Below are 25,135 nucleotides of genomic sequence, written 5' to 3' on the forward strand. Positions count from 1 at the left end.
GGCTAAAGCCCTAATTTCCTTCGGGATTAATAAAGTATTATGATTCTGATTAACGCATCACAAAACTTAGGGAAATTGACAATGACTGGAGTAATAGGAAAAATGAAGATAGTGTATAAACTATGCAATATACACTGCTCAAAAAAATAAAGAGAACAAAAATAAGACATCTCAGATTTGAATGAATGAAATATTCTTATTAAACATTTGGTTCTTTATGTAGTTTAATGTGCTGACAACAAAATCACACAAAAATTATCAATAGAAATCAAATTTACCAACCCATGGAGGTCTGGATTTGGTGTCACACTCAAAATTAAAGAGGAAAAACACACTACAAGCTGATCCAACTTTGATGTAATGTCCTTAAAACACATCAAAATTAGACTCTGTAGTGTGTGTGGCCTCCACGTTCCTGTATAACCTGTCACAAACAGAAAACTGATTAAACAGAAGTGTCACATGATCAAGAATTTACGCCAGTGTCCTGTTACTTTTAGACAGTAAGGAGCAGATGGCTAAGTTTATTGAACTCCACGAGACAGCTGGTGACGCAAATCTGAAGGCCAGACCGTCCAATTTCAGAGCCGCTCACTTTCGGCCTACCCGGCCTCCTGAGAACCCAGCCCACGTAGACCACGAAGCCCGGGTCCTCAGGAGGTGTATGAATTTGGACACCGCCAAATACTATAATTTAGGATTTAGAAGAAATACTATGACTTTGTACAAATATGATACTTTGGTACAAATACTATGATTTGGTTTGAATACTATGATTTGAAACAAATACCATGATTTGGCAAAAATATACCATGATTTGGCACAAATACGATGATATGGCAGAAATACTATGATTGGGTACAAATACTATGAATAGGCACAAATACTATGATTTAGCAGAAATACTATGTTTTAACATAACTAATATCTTTTGACAGAAATTTCTGCTAAAAGGTACTAGTTCCGCTTTTTAGCAGAAATACTGTAAAATACTATGATTCGGGATAAATACTATGATTTGGGAGATATACTGTAATCAGCACATATACTATAACATGACAGAAATTCCTCCACTTATTAGTAATACTATAGCTTAACAGAAATGTTATGTTTTGGCACAAAAACCATGATTTGGCAAAAATACTATGATTTAGCAGAAATACTATGATTGAGCAGAAGTACTAAGATGTAGTAGAAGTACTTTGATTTAACAGAAATACTATTATGGAGTAGTAATACTTTCTGCAATCAGAGGTACTGCTTCTGTCTGCTTCATCAGGCTGTGTACTTGTATGTATTTCTGCCATGGAGCGTTAACAAGAATCTGAGGTCCGTATTAGACAAACTGCTAACATCATAAAACTTTGCAGAATTGTAATAAATTAGCAATATAAATTACAGGTCTGTGATAGTGTATAAATTTGTAGTGAAAAAAAACCATGTGGACCAAGGTGGAATTGAACCCACGACCTTTGGGCTGCAGACCCGTGTCATTACCAAATGCGCCACCGGCAAAGAGAGCCAGTGCCTGGAAAACAGGGAGATGAGCAGTCAGAATTAGATCGCGGTGAGCGGCGTAAAGCGCCGTTTTCTGGAGTTACAAAATGTCGTGTAACTCAAAAACTAGGTGGGATAGAAGCACAATTCCTTTACTGGGTGAATCAGCAGAATTTCATGAACTTTGACTGCGATAGCTCTTTGTACCTCCGTCGCGGAGATATGACGAGAGAAGAAACGGCTTCATTTTAAGAGTTTGAAAACAAACATAATTTATGGCTCAAGAGTTTGAAAACAAACGTAATTTATGGCTCAACAGTAAGATGACAGTAAAAACTGCTCCAACCGTGAGTGTCAGCAGTGTCTGAAGATGAATTGGCACAAGCCTCTCATCTTAACTTTGCTTTATTAAAATTATTGTGGCATGCAGATGAATCTTGCAAAGAAGCTCACAGGGAGAGATTGAGCCTGTATTTCCACCCCAAGCTGGTAGGAGGAGTTTTTTATTGAACATACTTGCTTGTGCCACAATGTGCTTCAAGGGTCATTAACAGCATAAAAAGAACTCACTTATGGTACTGCATTCTTCCTATAAAACAATAACTGTCAGTGACTTTGTACCGTAGTATAAACACAGCATTCAAGACAACAGTTAAAAGTAACGTAACCATAAACAATGAAACAAGAACATCTAAAATGCAGCACATGTCCCAAGGCATGATGGGAGAGAACTAGCTGTTCCCCCAACACGCCACATTATTTATGAATTATGATTTGGCAGAAACACTGGGACTTGGTATAAATACTATGATTTACATGAAATACTTTGACTTAGCAGAAATTCTGTAATCTAGCAAAAAGCACTTCAGCATAGCAGAAATTCTATGATTGATCAGAATTACTAGGATTTAGCACAAACACTATGATTTGTCTAAAAAAAACCCTTTATTTTGCAGTTATATTGTGATTATGGCAGAAATACTATGCTTTGGAACAAATACCAAGATTTGGCAGAAATACTATGAGCAGTAATAATATAACATAGCAGAAATACTGTTATTTTGTGGAAATACTATGCTTTGGCACAAATACCATGATTTGGCCAAAATACTATGATTTAGCAGAAATACTAAGATGTAGTAGAAGTACTTTGATTTAACAGAAATACTATTATGGAGGAGTAATACTTTAACATGGGAGAAATATTGATACAGACACACAAACATACACATACACAGAGCCTAAAGGGAACAGTGGCTGTTAAGAGTCTGGGCTTGGTATATCTAGGTCAGTTAAATTAGCTGCACCTGCTGTAATCAGCCCATACACACACAGACACAGAGAGAGGTATAAGTTTTCTGCAGTTTATTTCTTACATTCACATTCAGGATTCCCCTCGAACCTCCTGGTCTCAAGGCAGCTACTCATCTCACTGAGCCAAACTCATTCTCACAAAAAAGAGGTAGACAGACTGACAATTGTGCTGAAATTATCAGAAGCTGCTGAGAACTGTGCTGATAAGAGGCAAAAAGGATGAAAATTTTGCAGAAAAGAGGTGAATCAGCAGAATTTCTGCAGAAAAGAGGCAAAGAAGCAGAACGTTGCACTGAAAAGAGGTGAATCAGCAGAGTTTCTGCTGAAAAGAGTTTTTTTTTCTGAAAACCGCCAAAAAAGCTGGAATTTGTGCTGAAAAGGGGTGAAAAAAATGAAAATTTTGCTGAAAAGGGGTGAAGAAGCTAAAGCATACCAAATCAAAGTATTTGTGCCAAAACATGGTATTTCTGCCATATTGTGGTATTTGCGCCACAAAAGTTACTACATTACAACATGAATACGGATTAAAGATGAAAGAAACTGGCAACAAATTCCTCCACTACAAACCAGTCTGATACCACTTCTTTGCAGTGTTCACGTTTACTAAGGCACTACCCAAAAGGCGCCACAAGAGGGCACTCCAACACAAGAGATGACCTATGTACACTGATGCACTTAGTAACAGTCAGCCTCCTACTTAGCCACTACGTAATACAGCGATATTACAGTGTACAAATTGACATAAATTTGCAGGGGGAACAAACAAAGCAGGAACAAGCCCAAAACAATCAAATAACTGGGCTGCCATAGCTATCGCTAACTAGCACATACGCTAAAGGTAACTAAAACCAATACACACAAGTAGCAGGGTAAACATCTTAAGCATGGAACATTAACTCACGTTTATGTGACACACACCATCCCCAACAAATACAGGATGGGCTATTTGCTCCCCTTCCCAGCAGCTCTCTCCTCAATCGTTAGCCCAGGAACGAAGGAAGACCATCTAGCTCAGAAGTCCCATGAATTCCCTCACTGCTCAGAGGCTGCTTGGTAATGTAGCTCACACTAACACAGGTTTTTCTACAAGCACAAATACTATAACATAGCAGAAATACTGTGATTTTGTTGAAATACTATGCTTTAGGACAAATACTATGATATAGCAGCAATACTATGTTTTGGTACAAATGCTGCGCTTAGGCACAAATATTATGATTTGGCAGACACTATGATTTAGCAGAGATAATATGATTTGGCAGAAATACTAAACTTTGGCACAAATACTATAATTGAGTGCAAGTACTTTAAGATAACAGAAATACTGTGATTTAGCAGAAATACAATGTTTTTGCAGAAACACTGTAATTTCACTCAAATACTTTGAAATAGCCATAATACTATGATTTGGCAGAACATAACAGAAATTCTACGACTTAGTAGTAATACTGTAACATAACAGAAATATTAATTGGGCACAAATACTATAATTTGGCACAAGTACCATGTTTTGGCAAAATCCCATAATTTGGCACAAATACTATGATTTGGCAGACACTATGATTTAGCAGAGATAATATCATTTGGCAGAAATACTAAACTTTGGCACAAATACAATAATTGAGTACTTTAAGATGAGAGAAATACTATGATTTAGCAGAAATACAATGTTTTTGCAGAAACACTGTAATTTCACTCAAATACTATGAAATAGCAGTAATACTATGATTTGGCAGAAATACTATGTTTCAGTACAAATACTATGACAAAGCAGAAATACTATGACTTAGAAGTAATACTATAACAAAAGGGATTCCTCAAAATACTATGAAATTGCAGTAATTCTATGATTTGGCAGAAATACTGTTCTTCGTACAAATACATGCTTTGATACAAATACTATATTTTGATTTGAATACTATGATTTGGCACGAGTAGTATGATTTAGTACAAATACTACGAATTGGCAGAAATACTGTGACTCAGTAGTAATACTATAACATAACAGATATACTATGATTTTGCAGACAGTCTATGTTTTTGCACAACTAGCACAATATGGCAGAAATACTATGATTTGGCACAAGTACTATGATTTAGTACAAATACTCTTATTGGCACAAATACTATGTTTCAGTACAAATACTACGATTTCGCAATAATACTGGGTTTTAGCACAAGTACTGAGATTTGGGTGAAATACTATGATTTAGAAGAAATACTATGACTTCGTACAAATACAATGTTTTGGTTCAAATAATATGATTTGCAAAAAATACTATGATTTGGTACAAGTACCATGATTTAGTACAAATACTACAATTTCGCTCAAATACTATGAAATTGCAGTGATACTATGATTTTGAAGGAATACTATGATTTGGTAGAAATACTATGCCTTAGTAGTAATACTATAACATAGCAGATATAATGTGATTTTGCAGACATAGTATGTTTTTGCACAAATACTATGATTTCGTTCAAATACTATGGAATTGCAGTAATACTATGATTTGGAATACTATGATTTGGTAGGAATACTATGCCTTAGTAGTAATACTATAACATAACAGATATACTATGATTTTGCAGAAATTCTATGTTTTTGCACAAATACTACAACAACTACTACTACAAATACTACAAGAAATACAATGTTTGGGCAGTAATACTATTATTTGCTATAAATACTATTATTTGGCACATATACTATAATCAGCAGATATACTATAACATAACAGAAATTCTACGACTTAGTAGTAACACCATAATATAACAGAAATTTTAACTGGGCACAAATAACATGATTTGGCACAAATACCATGATTTGGCAAAAAGATACCATGATTTGCCACAAATACAATCATATTGCAGAAATACTATGATTGGGTACAAATACTATGATTTGGCACAAGTACTATGAATAAGTACAAATACTATGATTTGGCAGAAATACTGTGATTTAGCAGAAATACTATGTTTTAACATAAATAATATCTTTTCACAGAAATTTCTGCTAAAAGGTACTATTTCTGCTTTTTAGCAGAAATACTGTAATTTGGCATAAATACTATGATTTAGGATAAATACTATGATTTGGCAGATATACTATATTCAGCACATAAACTATAACATAACAGACATTCCTCCACTTAGTAGTAATCTCATAACATAAAATAAATATTATGGTTCTGCCCTAAAACCATGATTTGGCACAAATACCATGATTTTTCAAAAATACTATGATTTAGCAGAAATACTATGATTGAGCAGAAGTACTAAGATGTAGTAGAAGTACTTTGATTTAGCACAAATACTATTATGGAGGAGTAATATGTAACATGGGAGAAATATTGATACAGACACACAAACACAGAGCCTAAAGGGAGCAGTGGCTGTTAAGAGTCTGGGCTTGGTATATCTAGGTCAGCTAAATTAGCTGCACCTGCTGTAATCAGCACTTACACACACAGACACAGAGAGAGGTATGAGTTTTCTGCAGTGTATTTCTCACATTCAGGATTCCCCTCGAACAAATGGCCATAATTTCCTAACTGTAGGGGCTAGAACGCTCATTCTGACACCGTTTTGTTCAGAAGAGATGGGGGAATCTGCAGGTCTTCATAAATCAGAGATAAAATATAAATTATTAAAGATATATGACTTGTAATACACTGTAACTGAGCAGAGGCAAAGCAAAACTGCCTTGACTTGCCCTCAAACAATGTTTTGTAACTCTAAATCTATATGGAGCATCAAAATCATTCTTTCACCGTAAGAAACAGCAGGCTTTGGTGAACAGTCATGGGAATTTTCAGGTCTCTGTGGAAATCCATCAAAAAGATATGACGAGAGAAAAAAGTGCCTCATTTCCACAGTTTGAAATCTGAAGAAATCTGAGCGAGGGACAAATTTCCTATGCTCAAACAAGTGTAATTCATGGCCAAACGGTAATAGGTGAGGAAATAATTCTTGAATTGTGAGCATCAGGGATGTCTGAAGATATATTGGCACAAGCCTCATGTCTAAACTCTGTTTTGTTAAGGAGATATGACGATTTGAAAATGCCTCTCATTAGAGAAATCCAGCGCTGATTTTGAACAAACTCTCCATTGACTTTGTATGGAGAGTTTTCAGACTTTGTGTTGCTCTGAGGAGATTTGCAAAAAATGTGTAAATCCCACAAGAATGATAGTGACATTTTGTGAAAGCCAGCAAAAATACCTACGTTTTGATGTATAATTTGTGGGAGTTGAGTGGAAATTGAGTGAGTAGCAAGAAGTTGTTTAGACATGAAGAGAAAATTCAGAACGGACCAGCACTCACTCTGACTTAATTGCATAGCAACCATAGCAACGCATGTATTTTCTGAAAAATCACATTTTTGCAAATGAAAACTTAAAGAGGTATAAGATTAAAACGGTAGAAGATCTGAAAAAGCTGAATCATTCATGAATAGCCCAATAATCTGAGAACATTTTAAAGTTTGAATGGAGTTTCTAGGTGAAAGTATGACAAAGTAGTTAAGTTTCAAAAACAAGCAAGTTTTACCAGAATTGTGGAAGTTTTCCATTCATTTCAATGGGACAAATTAAAGGAAAAAAGTGTAATATTTTAAAAAGTATAATAGTAATAAACACCAAAAGATATAGCACCCATCTCCAGAAAGAGCAGAACAGTATAGAGTTTGAATGGTAAAAATCGGCTGAAAACTGAGAGAGTAGTTAAAGTCCAAAAAACGTACGGAAGCAACTAGAATAAAGTATAAAGAATAAAGAGAAACAGGAACTCAATAGTGTGGAAGCCCTTGAGGGCATCCACACAATTAATGGAGGGTTCAATAGTAAGACATGGTCACAGTTCCAAATCATTTTCACATGAAGACTTGAAGGATAGCGAGCCTTTATGATGCATCCACTCTTCTACCACGTGTCTGTGATCTTCAGAAATAGAGGTACATCTCACCTTAGTTATTTAAAACCTGTGCCTCTTTGAAGTCATGACTGAGAAGCTGTTATTTTCCTTTTTCTTTTTTTTTTCCCAAAATGGAAATACTGATTAAGCATATAAATTCTTGAGATAAATTCTGAGATATTACTGTTTGATATTGAACACCTGATTCAAATTCAGTCCACACTTCTAGCAATTATGCTGTGCTCTGGGACAAATCATGTATTAAAATGAACTTTTTAACACAAAGATTTTTCGTCACAAATCTGCTCCTAAGTAACCATCGATATCTTTTTCTGGGAGAAAGGGGGAGAAGGGGTTTTGTGAATGATGCTTAGCTTTTCTATAAATAGCTTTTGTTTTATAATAAAAAGATAAATGAACCTTTGCCATAACTTCAAAAAGTTACGGGGGGGTTGGTTGGTTAAACCAAAGAATGAATGAACCATTAAAGCCACGTCCACGGTGATTTGGCAAGTCATTGGTTCTTAATCACTTTGCTCATGCAGGAGGTGGGCGGAATTGGATGACAGGTCCAGATCTTGCTCACCACAGTTGAATCAAATCTTTCATCCCCAATTGGCAGCACACGTTGCTTGGCTTGTCAATGTGCCAAGCGCATTTCTGCATACATGAATATTAGTATGATATCCAATGGTCAAAAAATATGAGCAGACAGCTCTGAAACTTTGAGTGTTCAAAATATGCAAATGTTTTCCTGAAAAGGTTTTATTTATGTATGTATATATATATATATATATATATATATATATATATATATATATTTTATGTAAGCCTGCATATATTTCAATATTTTTCATCAGAACATACTGCAGTTTCATAGTACATTTCCAACGTACAATCCAGTATTTATAAACAGTATTTATAAAACAGCTACAGACACCATTATTAATAGTATTATGACCTATATTTCAATTCACAAAAATAGGCAATATGAGTTCTTCAAGTTGTGTGTGTCCACATTGATTGGGTTGTACTCAAAATATTACACAAAAACACATTTTTTATACACTATTTTCTTTTGACTCCTTACACCTTATGAGCTTGAAATAAGAATTAAAGGGACTGCTCAACCAAAACAAGTGAGGACTTTAAAAAAAATTCAAATTTTAAAAAAAGTTTGCATTTCAGTTATACCCACAATCATTAAGTGTCCATCGGTTTAATTCTGTGCATTACTGAGTCATACTGCATAGCAGATGATATGTTTAATATATTGCATGAAGCATGAACTTACAGAAGGTTGACTGTTATATAAATAGACTGCGATTTACTGTCTGTTGCCACAGTACTCGTATTTGAGAGTCATAGAATGTAGTTATGGACCAGCTAAAAAGAAAGCTCACTTTTAAAATTCAAATGATTTACCCTTATTTGCCATTCAGATAATCCATAATCCAAAAGTGGACTTGGTGTTCTATTCAGTATGAATGTTTTTGCAAATGTTTGTCCCCAGAATCAGGACAGAGTTAGGAAAAAAGGCTTTTGCATATGCTGCCAGTTTTCCTGGAATAATTTCCAAAAGGCCCTGAAATGTTCTGAACTAGTTATTATGAGAGTGTTTTAGTCACTCTTGAAAAAGAGGAGCCGCCTTTGCAGCTATGAGTATGTGTTTAGTTTTTTTTTAAGAGTTGCGGTATTGTTATTTCTTTTATCAGTGCTCTTAGATGTGTGCAACTAGTGGTCCAAATATACATAAAGGTAAAAGATTACACTGTGTAAATGTCCCATCTTCTTTTGGCCCAGTGGCAGCAGTCACATGCTGAAAGTAATGTGCTGCTCTTGTACTTTCTGAACCTCACCTTCGTCACACTGGCGTTTGCAGATTTGTATATTCTGATAATCATTTCGTCAAACTCTAGAGAATGGCCCAGTCACTGAATTTTAAGTTTGGATCCATGTGAGTCAGAACAACTGTGCTGATCAGTGTGAAGCCCGGTGCTACTGATCACATTGCATCACTCCACTCTAGCACTGAGACATTTATTGAAGAAAAGGAAATTAGTTTTCACTACAACCTTGAAGTTATCCGTTTCTCCACATCTCATCAGCCCTTAAGGTCGCTAGTGGTAGTGAGGTACAAAAATCAAGTTTTGGTTTTTGTTTTTTTTTTGCCAAATTATACATTTTAAGTATGGGAGCAGTTACCCTTTCTGGCATTAAGTGGTTGGGAAGGACTGCTGCCACGATTTCTCTACAGGCAACTGCCCTTTTAATTGACAGCATTGACCAGCCTAATGCAGCCACCTCAGCTTACCTAATGAAATGATATCAGTTCATTAGGTAAAACTCCTTTTAGGTGCTCAGTCTAAGATTTCAAGGCTTTTATAACTTGTTCCAATTGTGTTCTGAGTGTCAGGATTGTAGATTAACATGTAAAGAGTGAGATATGAAGAGATATACAAGTAGACTCGCATTGGATATTGAACAAAATGTGAATATTGGCACCAACCTCTTCATTCTGTATGGTTTTCATTATCAAGGTCCAAAATCATTCCACTTTGGTAACATTTTCTCATATCTGCATCATATCTCATAAAACAATGTATCCTGGAAACTTTTTATTTCTTCTATAACTACATTTAATAAGGGAGGTGTTGTTTTCTCGGATATCTCAGTTATAAAAGTGGTTTCCCAACATTTTTCTTCTTGTTTAAATAGAAATAATAACACTGTCACACCTAGGTCGACTTGTCCAAGAGGAGGAATATTAAGAGAATTTCAAAGCCACCACAATTTAACATAGAACATTTTCTCATAGCTAATATCTTTTTGCGCATTTGTTGCTGCTGTTTGAGTTTTTCATCCTGCTATCTTCAGACAGGTGGCTGAAAGAAGCACAGTTCACACACTATTTAGTTGTGCTTTATAGCTTTATAGCTCATAGCTGGAGATGATATCTAGTCAGCAAACATGAAAAGAGGCTAGCCTAGTCAGTTTTCCCATTGTAAATTACATAAACAGCATTAGGTCCATGTAGAGGCATGCCTTTGCTATTCAAGTGTGCCACGGAGTGCCACATTCATTTTTTGTATTAAAGTGATGTCCACAAAGTAAATGATCCAGCCATCTATGCATTCATCCACCTACTAGCTTAACCCACTATCCAGGGTCACAAAGGGTGGGTCATTCAAGGTGAATCATGACCACTGAAGGCAACTATTCACTTTCACACCTACAGCCTATTTCAATTCAGGATTTAACCTAACGTGCCTATCTTTGGACTGTGGCAAGAAACCGGAGCATATGGAGAAACACAGAAAATGCCTCAGGCAGTTACAACAAATTCACTGCATACACATAACATTTAGATCTTACAGTATAAACATTCATGTGAAAAGAGAGCTTTCACAGGACTCTATGAACCCTAATGGAAAAAAGCACACCATTACTGATCAATAGGAATTCAGATAAGTAGTAGCCAGGCACATTTGACTAGCAGAAATTTTTAGCTGTTTGCTGGTCTAGAGCATTCAAGGGTGTAATAACACAATGTCACAGTCTTCTCAGGAACATATGTCCCAGAACATTCGATCCAAGGTCAGAGGTTGGCTGTGCAATGCAGAAAACCTTGGCTCAGGTTTCAGGTAGCATTGAACAACAAGGCAGCAAGGTTTACAGAGTTGTCTAAAGGAATTCAGGAACATTGCCCTTTGGACAAGACGAAACCTAAAGGGAGATAGTTTGCAATGATACATTAATAATCACAGCATATCATCAGAAATATGTCATACTAAAAGTCAAATGTGGTGGTCAAGGAAATCATTTTTATTTATTTATTTTCAGGAACGAGACCTGGGAACTTTGCGGTTATTGAGTTGAATATGAGCTCCTCTATATACCAAAGGGTTTGAGAATCAAATGTGAGGCCATTTGTCTGACAGCTATAGCTTGGCTGAAATTGGGTCTTGCGACAGGACAATGATCCCAAACACAGCAGCAAATCTACAACAGAATGGATAGAAAAGAAGAGAAAAAAAATCAAAGTGTTGCAATTATCCAGTCAAACTACAGACCTTAACCCGAACAATATGCTGTGGCAGGACCTTTCGAGAGCTGTGCATAAATGAATGCCAGCAAACCTCAGCGAACAGAAGTGGACACAATTCCTCTAGAACAATGTACGAGTCTCAGAAAAATGATTACTGCAAGTTATTACTGCTTCTATAAGCTGCTTAAACATGAGATGTACTTCATGTTTCACAGGGCTGTATAGAGTCCTGTGGAAAGTCTTTTTCACATGACTGTGGAAGAAAATTAGCAGATCAGTCATTTTAATCATTGTTGATTATTTGTACAAGTAATTGATAGAATGGCACCAGAAATAATTCTGCTTTATTGTTGTGTCATGGTTACGGGAAAAAAAACAGATGTCATTGAAATTTATTTTTGTTGATAAGGTATTTATGATCTTGACCACAGAAAAAACATCAGTGTTGTTAAAAGTTGTGTGTTGAGTACTGCAGCCACCATCAACAGTTTCTGTACTGTGTCGAGCATTTTGACTTTTTTATTGTGTAGTTTCACTCTGTTGTTGAGGTATTTTTTCTGCCATTTGGATTTTTTTAACCTTCCCTTTACATCCAGAGTCATACATACAGTCAGCATTTCACATCACAGTGCATATAACGCTGTATAAAACCAAATAAAAATGTGTTTACAGAGAAGCTCGGAAGAGCTATTCAGCATTGTTTCCAGGTATATGGATTGTCAGCAGTTTTAAAATGCTCTCCACTGAGCATGACTGGCTGGCTTACAAAGACTGAGTATGCTTGTTGGGTTTTCATTAAAGAAAAGGCCACCACCAACCTACCTACTGCAGATGCAGAAACTTTAGAAGTGCTTTAGTTTCATCATTGTATTTGTGTATGTATAACTAAAAGATACAGTTGATCCATGTGACGCAGACTGTTAGGCTTGGCCAGAAAGTAGCAGTGATGTTAACACCAAGGTTTTGACGTGAAAGAGGTGGAATCTAAGTTTTATGAGCTGAACAAAAATGTTTAAATAGAAAAACTAAATGTTGTTGCTCTAAAATCAATATGTAAAATACCTTATATCTGAGAGACAGGCATAAAATGGTAACGTTTCAAACACATCAGCACAGTAAGGCTACAAAAAGTACAACAACTTTGGAAAAAGTAAGTATTTTCACTTGTGCCTGTCTTCATTGTGGCCGTGTAACTGCATCTCTGAACAACCTTGTAGTTACAGCCACTGAAGTGACCTCAGCATGACATCATCATGCTCAATTCAGTCAGTTTTCAAATAGAAAAAAATAGCCCAAAGCAAAATATAAAATTACAATCATGACAATGTTACAAAAATATAGAAGTTAAAAGGGATTGTATCATTTGTATTCGATTGCATTTTTTCTTTAACAAGTCAAATATTTTAATTTTTATTTAGTTTTTTTCTATTTTATTTTATTATTATTTTGTGCAGGTTTTTACTGATAGAAGTGGATAAAAAATACAAGTCTTGGATTGGCTCCAGACCTCTAAATTGTAAAGTGTTACTAGTGTTCTCCAGTGTCACTTTATTTTATAGTGGACTAAGTGTTCCAGATTTTATCATTTTTCCTTTATTGTGGAGTGCAGGTGATACAGAAGTACAGCATGAAACGGGCCTCCATAGCTTCCTATTTATACCAACTTATAATTTAGAGCAGGATTCATAATTCTTGGGTTTTGAATGAACTAGCTATCATACTACTTGTCATTTTGCTTGTTTAGGGAATATTGTTTGTCATGTTGATGTTGTTGACACAGTAGATGACCTCCTATAGGGCATCTTGGTTCAATCCCTGGCTGCTCCTGTTTGCATGCCAAAGTACCCTTGGGCAAGATACAGAACTTCGAGTTGCTCTTGATGTGTTCTTCAGAGTGTGGCTGTTAGATAGAAAGCACTTAGGCATAGAAATAAGTGCATGTGTGAATGAGGCTTGTAGTATAAAGCGCTTTGAGTCCTCAAGTAGAATAGAAAAGTGTCGTAGAAGAACTAGTCCATTTGATGCATGTGAGTTCCATACTGTTTCAGATTTTAGGGTATAAGTAATCACTTGACTGCTGGATTGAGTGTCAAAGATTACGTGCCTTTTAGTGTAAAAAAGAAAGAAAATGAGTGTAGGGATTTATGCATATTTCACCCCTGACAGGCAAAGCTGATGACCAATTAAAAATATATATTTGTTAGAAATTGACCATGAACTCTTTGCTCCTTTCTTGACTTTTTTTTAAAGCTCCCCTTAATAGAAAATGACTAAAACATTCTAAGACAACAGCTCTGTATCCATATCAAATAAATCTATGTACATTGTTACAGAGTACTTTCTAATGAAGCTGAAATAAAGCCAAATTGCATAATGCCGCTTTCAGTCACGAACTGTAGCGAGTCAATGGTAGCATACAGTCTGCACTCAGTGACATGAGACATTCCAAGGTAACTCGAGCTGGTGTTACGTGAACATTTGTGCAGAATTCATGTTGTAAACAACTTAGCCAACCTACTATTTTGACAGAAGAGCACAGAATATGGTTTTAACTTGATTTTTAATGTCAGAAGCAAGTGGAGACTTCACAAAAACTTTCTGGTGAAGTGCTGCCACTTTGTAGTGAAAGGTTGTATTCAATTTTAAAGTTTTTTTTTATTACCAAAATTACATTTAAAGGCTGAAACTAATATTTTTAACTTAAACCACAAATGCTCTAACCTGCTGTAGGACTCTGGCACTAAAACTACACCGTTAACAAACGTATTTTGTCATTTAGTCAGTTAATTTAGATAGTTCACTACACATGACAGAGCCCCTGCTCTCTGCTCACTCCTCATTTATTTTTTTGCCTTTTTCTCATTGTTATGGAAATGAAGATGACACCAGGTTTGCACTTGTGCAGAAATAATTTTTAAAGAGATGCAGATGTATGCTATGAAATTGAGATAAATGCATTATGAAATATTACCTGATGTCAAGAAGAACAAGTGAGTATATGTTACAGCAGGCATGGACATCCCTTTCTGAAGTTTCATATATCTTCCTCTACGTCTGCTCTCCAGATAAGGAAACGGTATGTTTTTTGTGTTGTCAACAAGCAATAGGCTCTCCTTAAGGCTTCTTGTAGAGCCAAAACAAACAGCACCAGAAACATGACATCTCATTATGCTCCAGGTTCTAACAGGATTGACCTTTTCCAGACCTCCCCAAAATGGTAGAACCTCACCAAATAAGTGGGTTAGCTCCAAAAATCCATTACAGCCACTGTCCTTCTCATCGCCCACAAGCTCCCTAAATGAAGCCATTTTCTTAGCACACCTTGTCAGCTACCTGAGGTGTTTTTTTTGTTTAGGTTTTTTTGCAATTCTCTGCACCATAGTTTTTCTCTTCTCTTTCTATTTGTGTTTTGGTAAAAAGCTCTAGATGTCTTAAACAAGCACAAGATATTCTGAGGATTGATGTGATTGTTATAAAAATTTATGAATTTCATGTACTGACTGACTCAATCTTCCACTCTTATGTTTTTGTGTTATTTTTTTTTAAAGCAAATATGGTAGAAACGTGTAGGAATAATAATAAAAAAAAACCCGACATCAAAAACGGTTATGCAACACTTTACCTCCCATCTCCCAGTACTGTGTATGAAAAGTCATCTGAATGTGACCAAGTCCTCTGAAAAAATGATTTTCGAAACCACGGGGATGAGCCCGCATGTGGTCTGTCCACAGGCAGTGAAGGACAAATAGAGACAGAGGAAAGATAAGTGGGAGAGGAGCTGACCCTTAATATTCTATGTGAGTAATTTCTTTAAGAAGACTTCTGTGATATTACAACAATAGCATCTTAAGTACTACTACACTCAACTCTATGCCAGACAAAGGTGATTTACACCAAAAGAGAGGCTGTCATTGAGGGTGTTACTTTTTGGTTTAAAAAAAATAAATAAAGATTTGATCATTTATTACAAAAAAATCTCTATCTTACCTAGAAACATTAAACCTTAACAAAACTGGTTTAAAAATGGTTTTACAGGGAGAAGGGTGAGGGTTAGAGGTTATGCACGAGTTACTGTAAAGCAGCAGCACCGTGGTTTTAAGAACTGTATTTTAAATCAGAAAAGAACAAATATAGTCGAGGAACATTCTGTTTATTTCATTGAAGGGTTTTTTTCCCCTGGCAGTTTGTGTAATTAAATGTTCCATTTGCTTATTGGACTAAACAAGGTGTTTTGATGTGTTTTATATTCCAAACCACTCTTTGTGGCATTATTTGAGCACTCGTACAAATATTTTTGCTGGGTCCATCAGTTTCCTTTCCTTGAGAGTTTGGATTAATAACATTACATTAGAGCGGGCATCAAGATTTGCCATTAACATGAATGTTTTCATATCTATTTTGTAGATATTAACAATGACACAGGTTACTAGGGCCAATATGTTAATGTGAATGTCTCTTATTTCAGCAGATCGCCAGTGCTCTGGCCATAGCAAAGCATGTGACCAGCACTTGGAGGCTATCCCAGAGTTTACGTGGAGTATTGTGGCTGCAGGGGACCTGCGTGACGAGAGAAATGAGAAAAGTGTTAAGAAGGCAGGAAGTCCCCAGGGTTGGGAGGAAGGTAAGAACGAAGGTATCACGTTCCCCCGTTGCAGGGGAATTTCATTTTTCAACAAACTTTATCTAGCTGTCTACTTTTGGCTCATGTTTAACATCATAAACAACATGTAATTATCCACCTTTAATTATAGGTTTTGTTTGTAATGAATGACATGTATCCTTAGATTTTCACCTGAATCTTCCTTTAAACGGGTGCCTAAACAATCTCACTTTGAATCTTATATTTTAAACCCAACAAATAAATGGTGTAAAAAGCAGAGTACACTTCACTGAGCCTGTATTCAGCGACATCTTGTAGGCCCTTGCCTTCAAATCTTCCACATCCTCCGGCATCATTCATTTTCATACCTTGGAAGATGAGAAAACAGTTTCTTTCATCTTATCTCCTGAGGTGATGGTGAAATGGAGGGAGGCAGAAGCGTCTATTTATTTCCTTAAATGTTTTTTTTTCTATGATGAGCTACAAGTCTGAGACCAGATGGGTGGACCGTTGGATGAAATTGGAAAAGTGAAATGTATTGACTCATAAAAGGAAGCAGTAAGAGTGAGTGGACTATAGAAATGATTGATGTCTGTCTTGTACATCTAGCTTAAGCTGTAAATGAAGGCAGAGGGTGCATGAGCGCATGTGTTGGTTAAAGCTAGAGTTGGTATAGTAGAAACGAGACAATGACGGTGAATAAAAATAACACTGGGTTCTTTGATATCTGTTACTGGTAAACCAGGACTAATTACTGTGTATCATTTGCCAAATAATCATTAATACTGTCAGTGGTTTGATGCATATTTATCCAGATGAATGCCTGAGTTACAGTTTTTTGCACAGATTAATGGAGCAATACTAATTAATTAATTAATTACTAATACTGTAAAAACCAGCAACCGGCTCTGCAAATCCTTTTCACCTTACTCAACTAATCAGAAGACATTTAAACAAAGTTTGTCAAATGAGAGTAGGATATAGTTTATTAACGTACATATTACTCTACTATTTTTATTACTTTGCATTACAAAAATTATATATTCATATATCATTCATTACTGAATGCATATAAACAGGGTTTAGAATTTTGCTTTTCGAGTGTTTGAAAACATTCAATGCTTTTAATGGGATAGTGATGTTGTGAGATGATGGTCACATCATTTTTATTCACATTAATAACGCATGTAAAAAATGATGGTAATTTCAGTAATTGGATTTTTGATTTCATATTTTTAGAATTACAAACTTATTTCCAGATAAAATATAGAAATATAGAATATAGAAACTGTGATTTTTAGGTTAAATAATCTTTTCTAAAATATTTATTTACTCAGCTTTGAAATAAATATTTGACCAACATACAAACTAAAAGTACTTTAAAAGAAAGAAGGAATCAAAACTAAATTTACACACAGAATTTAGGAATTCCAGTTTTTCAGTACAAAATGTGTGCTGTCACTGTGATACTAATTTACTGTTTATTTTTGATACTTGCAATACAGCAGGTGAAGCCCTGTTAACGTTCACCAACCAGGATTTTCTTTGATAGATTTTTAATAGGCCTAGATTTTAAAACATATCACCAAAACATGGTTTTCATCCTTCCTGGAATGATTTTTTTTAAGTTAACTTTAAAGATGCTGGATCCCTAACACCAGTGGGATTAAATTAAAAACGTATATGATACGCCTCAGTATAATTAATGGGACATCAGATCTTTGTAGCGGTCTTCATGACCCATTTAACATCCAAAGCTAAGTTGTGCATGCATGTACCAAAAGAAAACAGGAAACAAAGCTGATAGTGATTGAAGGAAGGCAATGCAGAGTACAAAGGAAATATATGTGCATAATCATGTTCAACCCCTCAGTTAGCCACAATGCAGTTGGCGTATTGTGAATAATTGAGCTGGGTGAGCTGCTGTCTCCACATATTTCACTGGCACTTTTTAAAAGAGATGGAAATAAGGGATGAATACTTAATGGCTATGATCTGTGGAATTGCAAGAGCTGTTTTCTACAGTACCTCATTCATCCACTGTAAGATGTTAAACTTTGAAGCTTGTAAACGCACAGCCTTTTATCCAGTGATGCTAGTATTTAGCTTTAAGTTGTTAAGAGACGAGATGAGGAAACACTGAGGTTATAAGCAGCCAAGGCCAGCAACCCTGAAAATATGGTTAATAATACTTTTCTATGTATATTCCAATGTGCTGTATACAGTGATAAATAATTAATGTTGTTTGTTGTGCAAAGAATAAAATAGAATAAAAAAAATGATAATACTGCTAGAACATTCCTACTGTGATTGCAGACTTCACTTTACATCACATCATTACAGGAATGCCCGCATGGAGGACGAAATGAGCCTTTCCTACATCTTGCACATTTGTTTAGTCAAACTATCAAGTTAATTTTATATATACCTACATATTTAAAACTGGCTCCAATATCAATGTAAAGTACATTTTTGAACCTGGCCTATGCGTTATTTTCTTAAGCACTTATCCAACTTAGGGTTTAGGAGGGGAGTGTTGGGGTTTGAGCCTATCCCAGCTGTCATGGGGTGAGAGGTGGGGTACACCCTGAGCACGTCGCCAGTCCATAACATTACTAACACAGAGAAACGGATGCCCACTCACACTCACATGATGCTTTCTGTCAATTTAAAATGACAAATTAACCCAATTCCAATTTGGAATGTGGAAGGATACTTGAATAGCCAGAGGGTAACCCTGTGCAGGATACGCTCTGTGCAACTAAAGGCCACAGCTGACCAGGATGTCCAGTTGGGAATTTTCTTGCTGTAAGGCATTGATGCTAACCACCACACCACTGTGAAACTGACCCTTAAAGGCTAACTGATGAGTTAGCCTTTGAGGCTAACTAACTAGAATTCTATGTTTTTTTGACAATGCAGATACATTTAATTTACCTCCCAAAAAACAGAATTATTGACACATTCAGTTCAGAATACATAGATCTGTCTGCACTTTTTTTTTTTTTTATCCTGGTGACAGTTTAAAGGTAAAATTGTTCACAAGATAGTATTGGAAAACATTGCTGGTGTGTTGCTCTGACAGGAACATGTCTGGTTTTTAGTTATAGAAATACTCTGGTGGGCGATGTGTAAATGGCAAGTGCCCAAAACTTGTGGTTTGTTCACGTCTTTCTTTTTCTGCTTTTGAGAGGTGATCTAAATATTTTTGACTTGAAACAAATGAAAAACTGACAGCTCTGTGTCTCAGTTCTGTGGAGAGGCCAGTATGATGGAAGGGTGTTTGAATCTTGCTTTGCATTGTAGTTTGTGCTGGGCTTTGGTGGAGAGTGGCCCCTTTTTCCATTTTGGTAAATTTGTGAAACAAAACGTGGCTTAAATGCGCAAATAGTCATTATCATTATGTTACTCACCATCAGTGGGATGTGAGTCAAGAACACAGTGCACCCTGCTCCTCCCCTGAGGCGTCAGTGTGGGCCACATAACAGCATTATGAGGCAATAGTACACTTGGCAGGGCAGTCGAGATAAAAGACAATCCTTCAAATACAGATCAAGAAAAATCTGCACTAATCATGGATTGGTTTGACACATTAGCTCTTTCTGTTGTGAGAAGGCAAAGGAAAGTGTTTTTGCACAGTGGATGGTTAACAAGTCCTGACATGCAGCAGCAACTGTGGAAAGAGGTAAAGCCACAGGTATTTACATCCACTCAGTCAAACCATACGAAATTCTCTCCACCAAATGCTTCTTCTGTGACGCTAATTGGGTTGATTGAAAATGAGTCACCTCTGTAGCGCACTATACAGATTTTAAATCAAGACCCTTTTAGAAGAGGCGAAACGAAGACAAAAATGATTTGAATGCCTCCCCTTTCTGTTCAGAGTGGGTCGTCTCAATTCCATGTCTGCCCCCAATGTCTCCTGCCAAAGAAAGTGTGAATATGATTACACATTGATTTCTCGCTCTCTCACACAGAATAGAGAAACATGAGTTGGAGCTGTGAGCTGACTGGCAGGAGGAAATATCTGGTAGGACGCTGTTTGCTGGAGCAGTTGATTTGTTTGTTTGTAATAGAGTGGCCCTGAGGCTGTCTGTCATTTGCCAACTCTAGAAGTCATCTGAATTTCCTTAGCTGGGCTGAGCATTATAAGATTTTGGATAAATGGGCAAAAATGTAGTGGGAGCTTGGCTCTGGCTTAGAGAAGCCAATGTCCTAATCTTATATAAAGGTAAAGGGAAACGCTGTCAGTGTACACTGATCACCCACAACACTAAAACCACCTACAGGTGAAGTGAATAACATTGATTATTATTTGACAATGGCAGCTGTCAAGAGGTGGGCAGAAAGTGTCGTGCTTTGACGTCAGTGTGTTGGAAGCAGTCATACCCTTAAGCTTGCCTATTTTCCCTGACTTTGACAAGGGCAAAATTTTCACGGTTAGATGACTTGGCAACTCCAAAATGGCAGGTGTATGTGATGTATTCTTGGTAGTGAGCAGTTAATAGTAGTAGTGGGGCTTTGTTGCGTCTTACCTGTCAGCGTACCCACACTGACCTCTGTCCACAATAGTTTCTAGTAATCATCAAAGCTGTGCCATAGAGGAATAAAAGAACATTTCCTACCACCTTTGACCACCCTCAAGCAACTTTATTACAAAGTTCAAATTAGGGTTTTTGCTTTTCTCATTTTAGTGCTTGGTGTTCAGCTGCCGTGCTTCATTTGCATTACACTGAAACTCTTAATGATTTTGAAATAAGAGCCTTCAAGCAGCAACCCCTCCATATCAAACTGTCTGGAAAACTCTCTTAGTGAATGCCATTGATGTGTTTTGTCCTTTAACACAATTAATCACAAAAGATTTATCTGATGCTTTAATGCTGTTAAAACCTTGTTTTTAAAAGTAGTCAAGAGTATTTTACTAAAACTGTTGTTAATACATCTCCAAACTATAACTTAAAAATATGCAGAAGTAATTTTACTTAATGGATGGACAAGCCAGAATATGCCTGTTTAGTTTATTTAGGTCTACTCAGTCAGAGAAACACTTTTCAGCTTCAAAACTCCAACATCAGAATATCAGTCTTTTTTCTTTTTTTCTTTTTTTTATCTTGGGGTAACTGTGAGAGCATGTACTCTCTTCCTTGAAACAAATTGAAGGTTTCAACAGAAGCAACAAAAACTGAATGTCAAGTAGGAAACCCTTACATTTATGAAGTTCACATAGTAGTATAGACTGCATTCTTTGGTAGTCCTCTAATGTCCAGTATTGATGAAGACAACACGAGTTTGCTTCTGTTTGCTTGGTCCTGTCTTACATTTCTAAAGCCCAAACAGCTGATAAGTTACACACCCGCCCACATCTATCAAGTTAATACTGGCGGGTTAACTTAAATTAAAACAGAGCTTGAAAAAACATTCCCCTCTAAGGTACAAGGATGGGACTGAAAATGACTTAAAAAGCAGCCAATGTCCAAAGAACAACTTGAAATACCTTCATAAAGCCTGAAAAACACTTAGAATAAAAACTAGGTGAAAGTCTGGCCCCTCTTATGTAAAATATAGAGAAATTATGGGTCGCTCAAGACTTTTGCACAATTTAAGACTTCTAAGATTTAAGAAATCTAAAGAATAAATCAAAACATTCGGTTGAAAACTAACAGAAAAAACGAAGAACATGCTCATAATTCAAACAGAGGTCTGAAGAAGTAACAATGTAGCAAACAGCAAAAAAATGAAGTTCCGCCCATCTCAGAAATAACCTCCACAGTGGGTGTAGGATCTTTAAGGAAGCTTGTGTGCAAGAATATTGTTTTTCTGTATTTCATTTTCTTTGAAATTGTGTCTGTTTATTACATTAGATTGAAATGGATGAATGAAGTACTGGAAATAGTTTTGGTGATTTGCAGTGCAAAAAGTCTGAATGGTAAAACTGACTGTAAAGTTTTATCCATTTCATTTATGTTTTCAAAGCTTACCTATAAGTTTTTAAATTTTAATGGCTAAAGAGGTCTACAATGAAAGCTATCAAAAGAATGTGAAATTCAATTCAGTTATATTTGTATAGCACCAAATTAAATCAGTGGCCTTAATGTGCTTTATATTATAAGGTAAAGACCTCACAATAATACTGTGTGAAACTTGTATGAAAAGCATACAAGACTGAAAACAGATATAAGATCCCCTGAAAAATTATATAAATGAAACTTGTATGTTTTGGATACTTACTAAAACAATATATGAAAGTAATGAGAAAGTGGCCATTTTCATAAGTAAATCGTATAAGTCTTATATGATTCACTATATGAAGTAAGCCAAATCTTATGCAAGTCTTTTATAAGTTTTTTCTGTTTCTTTTCCATATGGGCTGATACCACAAGGCAACTCCATAGACATGAGAAGGGGGAACATAAGTAGCAATATACCTTTTCTTTTTACAATAAGATTGAAATCCTTCTGTATTGCTGCCTAGTTGAAGTTTTGTTTTGGTGATCCTGGCTAACCCAATGGCTGGCTTGCAATTGAGTCCTTATTCACATTTTAGCAACAGTCTCTTTTAGCTTAGTTGCTATATGTCTGTAACCAATGTGGCAAAGGAAAGACAGCAGCTTGAGGACATCTGAACATAACTGACCGCAAACTTTAAAGTGCTTTTTGCAATGACTCAGTGAGGCCTACTGGGAATACCTTCCTGAGCCTCTTCATAAAGACCGAAAGCTCTGGGTTGACTCTGCTCCTTGCACAGTCTACCAGATAAGAAATAGTAAAGAATGGTGTGTGTGATCTTTTTTATTAGAAACTCCATATAAACTTTCTCAAAGTTTGATTTAAATTGAGCCAGAAAAAAACTTGTTATTGCACAGTTGCTTTCACCTCTACCCAGTGAGATTGCATCTATACACATCAATGGTCCACTTGCCGGGCACATAGGAAAGCCACCCAATGCCTTTTTTCTGCACCCAGAACCCTTCTTTTCTGAGCAAATAATTATGAACCATTACTTTGGATGAGAGGCAATTTGTTCTACTTATCCATTTTGTAGCTGAAATGTAATAGCCCTGGCATTTGAAGCAAGACTGTGCTTTGGGTTTGGCCCCTCCATCTGCAGCTTGACCTGTTAAGTATAGCAAAACCAGGGCACATGAAAAAATGGCTCGGTGTTAAGAATTTAACGGTTTTCTTGCCAGTAAAAGTTTGCGTGACCAGGAAACTTAGCTCACATAGGTTGCAGATTAAATCAGTAGTGGGAATACTGTTTGTTAGACACTGACATTTCTGACCCATGACCTTCTGTTCTTAATAAACCCTCCTTTAATGCATGTATGAAAAGACACATCCTGCCTTCTGAAAGTCAAAGAAGTGCAGAAAGGATGTGTTTGGGTTTTGTGTAGTACCATGGAAATGATCTTGACCTGTGCTCTGATTCGTGACATAATGGCAATCTCTTGGCTCTTAAGTTCATCTGGACAAGGAATATACACACCTCAAACTGTTGGACGGTTTATTGTTGCATTTCAAACCTGAGGTAGTAACTATAACAACTTTAAATACTTAAGGAAAATGGCATTTTTGCAAGAGCATAGAAAGGAAACTACATTTTTCCCTTTCTATGGCTCTTTATCTTTCAACATCTAGTTTAGTTTTGGAATGGTATTCATTAATTTTAATAAAAACTTCATTAAAGAGAGCTTTTTTTTTCTCCAAGTTCCAAACCCCCACTAATCTCACAAAATCAGGGCATGCTATTTAAAATGCAACTAACACCTGGGGAGCCAAGAGCATCTATAGAAATAAACAGTTTAAGTTAAAAGTAATACAAGGCCACTTACTCATTTCCAGAGGGACCTTGGTGACATCAAATGAAATATATGAACCCAGCTTGCTTTGTTCTTTAGACTCTATGCTTCATGTTGTGCACATAAACATTAATGAATAAATGGAGAATAAATAGGCAGTCAAAAAAGAGCACAAAGCACACTGTAGCAGGCTAATGTCAGAGGGAGCAGATTACCTTTTTTTTATTTATAAATGTATAAAGTGAAAGGGAGAGTCAGACAGTGTGTATATATACAGAGAGAGAGAGTGAGTGAGTTAATGTATGTTAATGCTTCTTTTGTATTTGATATGAGATAATGAAGACACTCAACACTCTTCTCTGTATTCACACCTCACCTGTCACGAAAGCAGATGCATGTTTTAAGATTTAAATACAATTTTCTAAGGTGACTGGAACAGTAGAAAACCACTTTAAAGTGTGATAAATGGTAGAATGTTGAATAATGGATGTTTTATCTTCAGCAGCAGTACACTTCCTGGGTTTTGTACAGGTAGCTTTCACTGCCTAATGACTGAATCTGGATCGTTTGGTATAAACATACCAAACATAATAGACATGCTGGTCTAAACTTGGAGAGAGCCGATTATAGCATGAAGAACCAAGTGTGAAAACACTCTCAACTGTGAGGTACAGGCAGGACTGTGCTGTTGGTTCAGTTGTTCAGTACTCATTGTGCTCAGGAGTACAGGCTGGATGGCTAACTGAGCAAAACAAGAAAGGCAATGTGTGAAATGTAGAAGGCTTTTTTGGATATAGGAGGGTAAACACAATGAAACATACAATAAGTGTGAGATACTGGCTCTGTATGTGAGTGCAAAATGGGAATCTGCCAAATCAAAGATGTGGAGCCATCTGCTGCGAAAATGGAAGCAGCTGAAAGAAGTTTCGTTTGTGTTGTCATTATATGTCTGTATTTTGTTTTTCT

General features: G+C 36.2%; 1 protein-coding gene across 1 annotated transcript in view; it reads left to right on the forward strand.

Annotated features, from left to right (window-relative positions):
* The window catches only part of alk (ALK receptor tyrosine kinase), a 420,903-nt gene that overhangs the window by 184,302 nt on the left and 211,466 nt on the right, over nucleotides 1–25,135 (forward strand). Inside the window, exon 3 of the mRNA XM_063497355.1 lies at nucleotides 16,242–16,406. Within this exon, the coding sequence (XP_063353425.1) occupies nucleotides 16,242–16,406 (165 nt within the window). The remainder of the gene's footprint in view (nucleotides 1–16,241; nucleotides 16,407–25,135) is intronic.

The sequence above is a fragment of the Pelmatolapia mariae genome, linkage group LG16_19 (assembly GCF_036321145.2).
Source record: "Pelmatolapia mariae isolate MD_Pm_ZW linkage group LG16_19, Pm_UMD_F_2, whole genome shotgun sequence".
In the NCBI taxonomy this organism is placed as follows: Eukaryota; Metazoa; Chordata; class Actinopteri; order Cichliformes; family Cichlidae; genus Pelmatolapia; species Pelmatolapia mariae.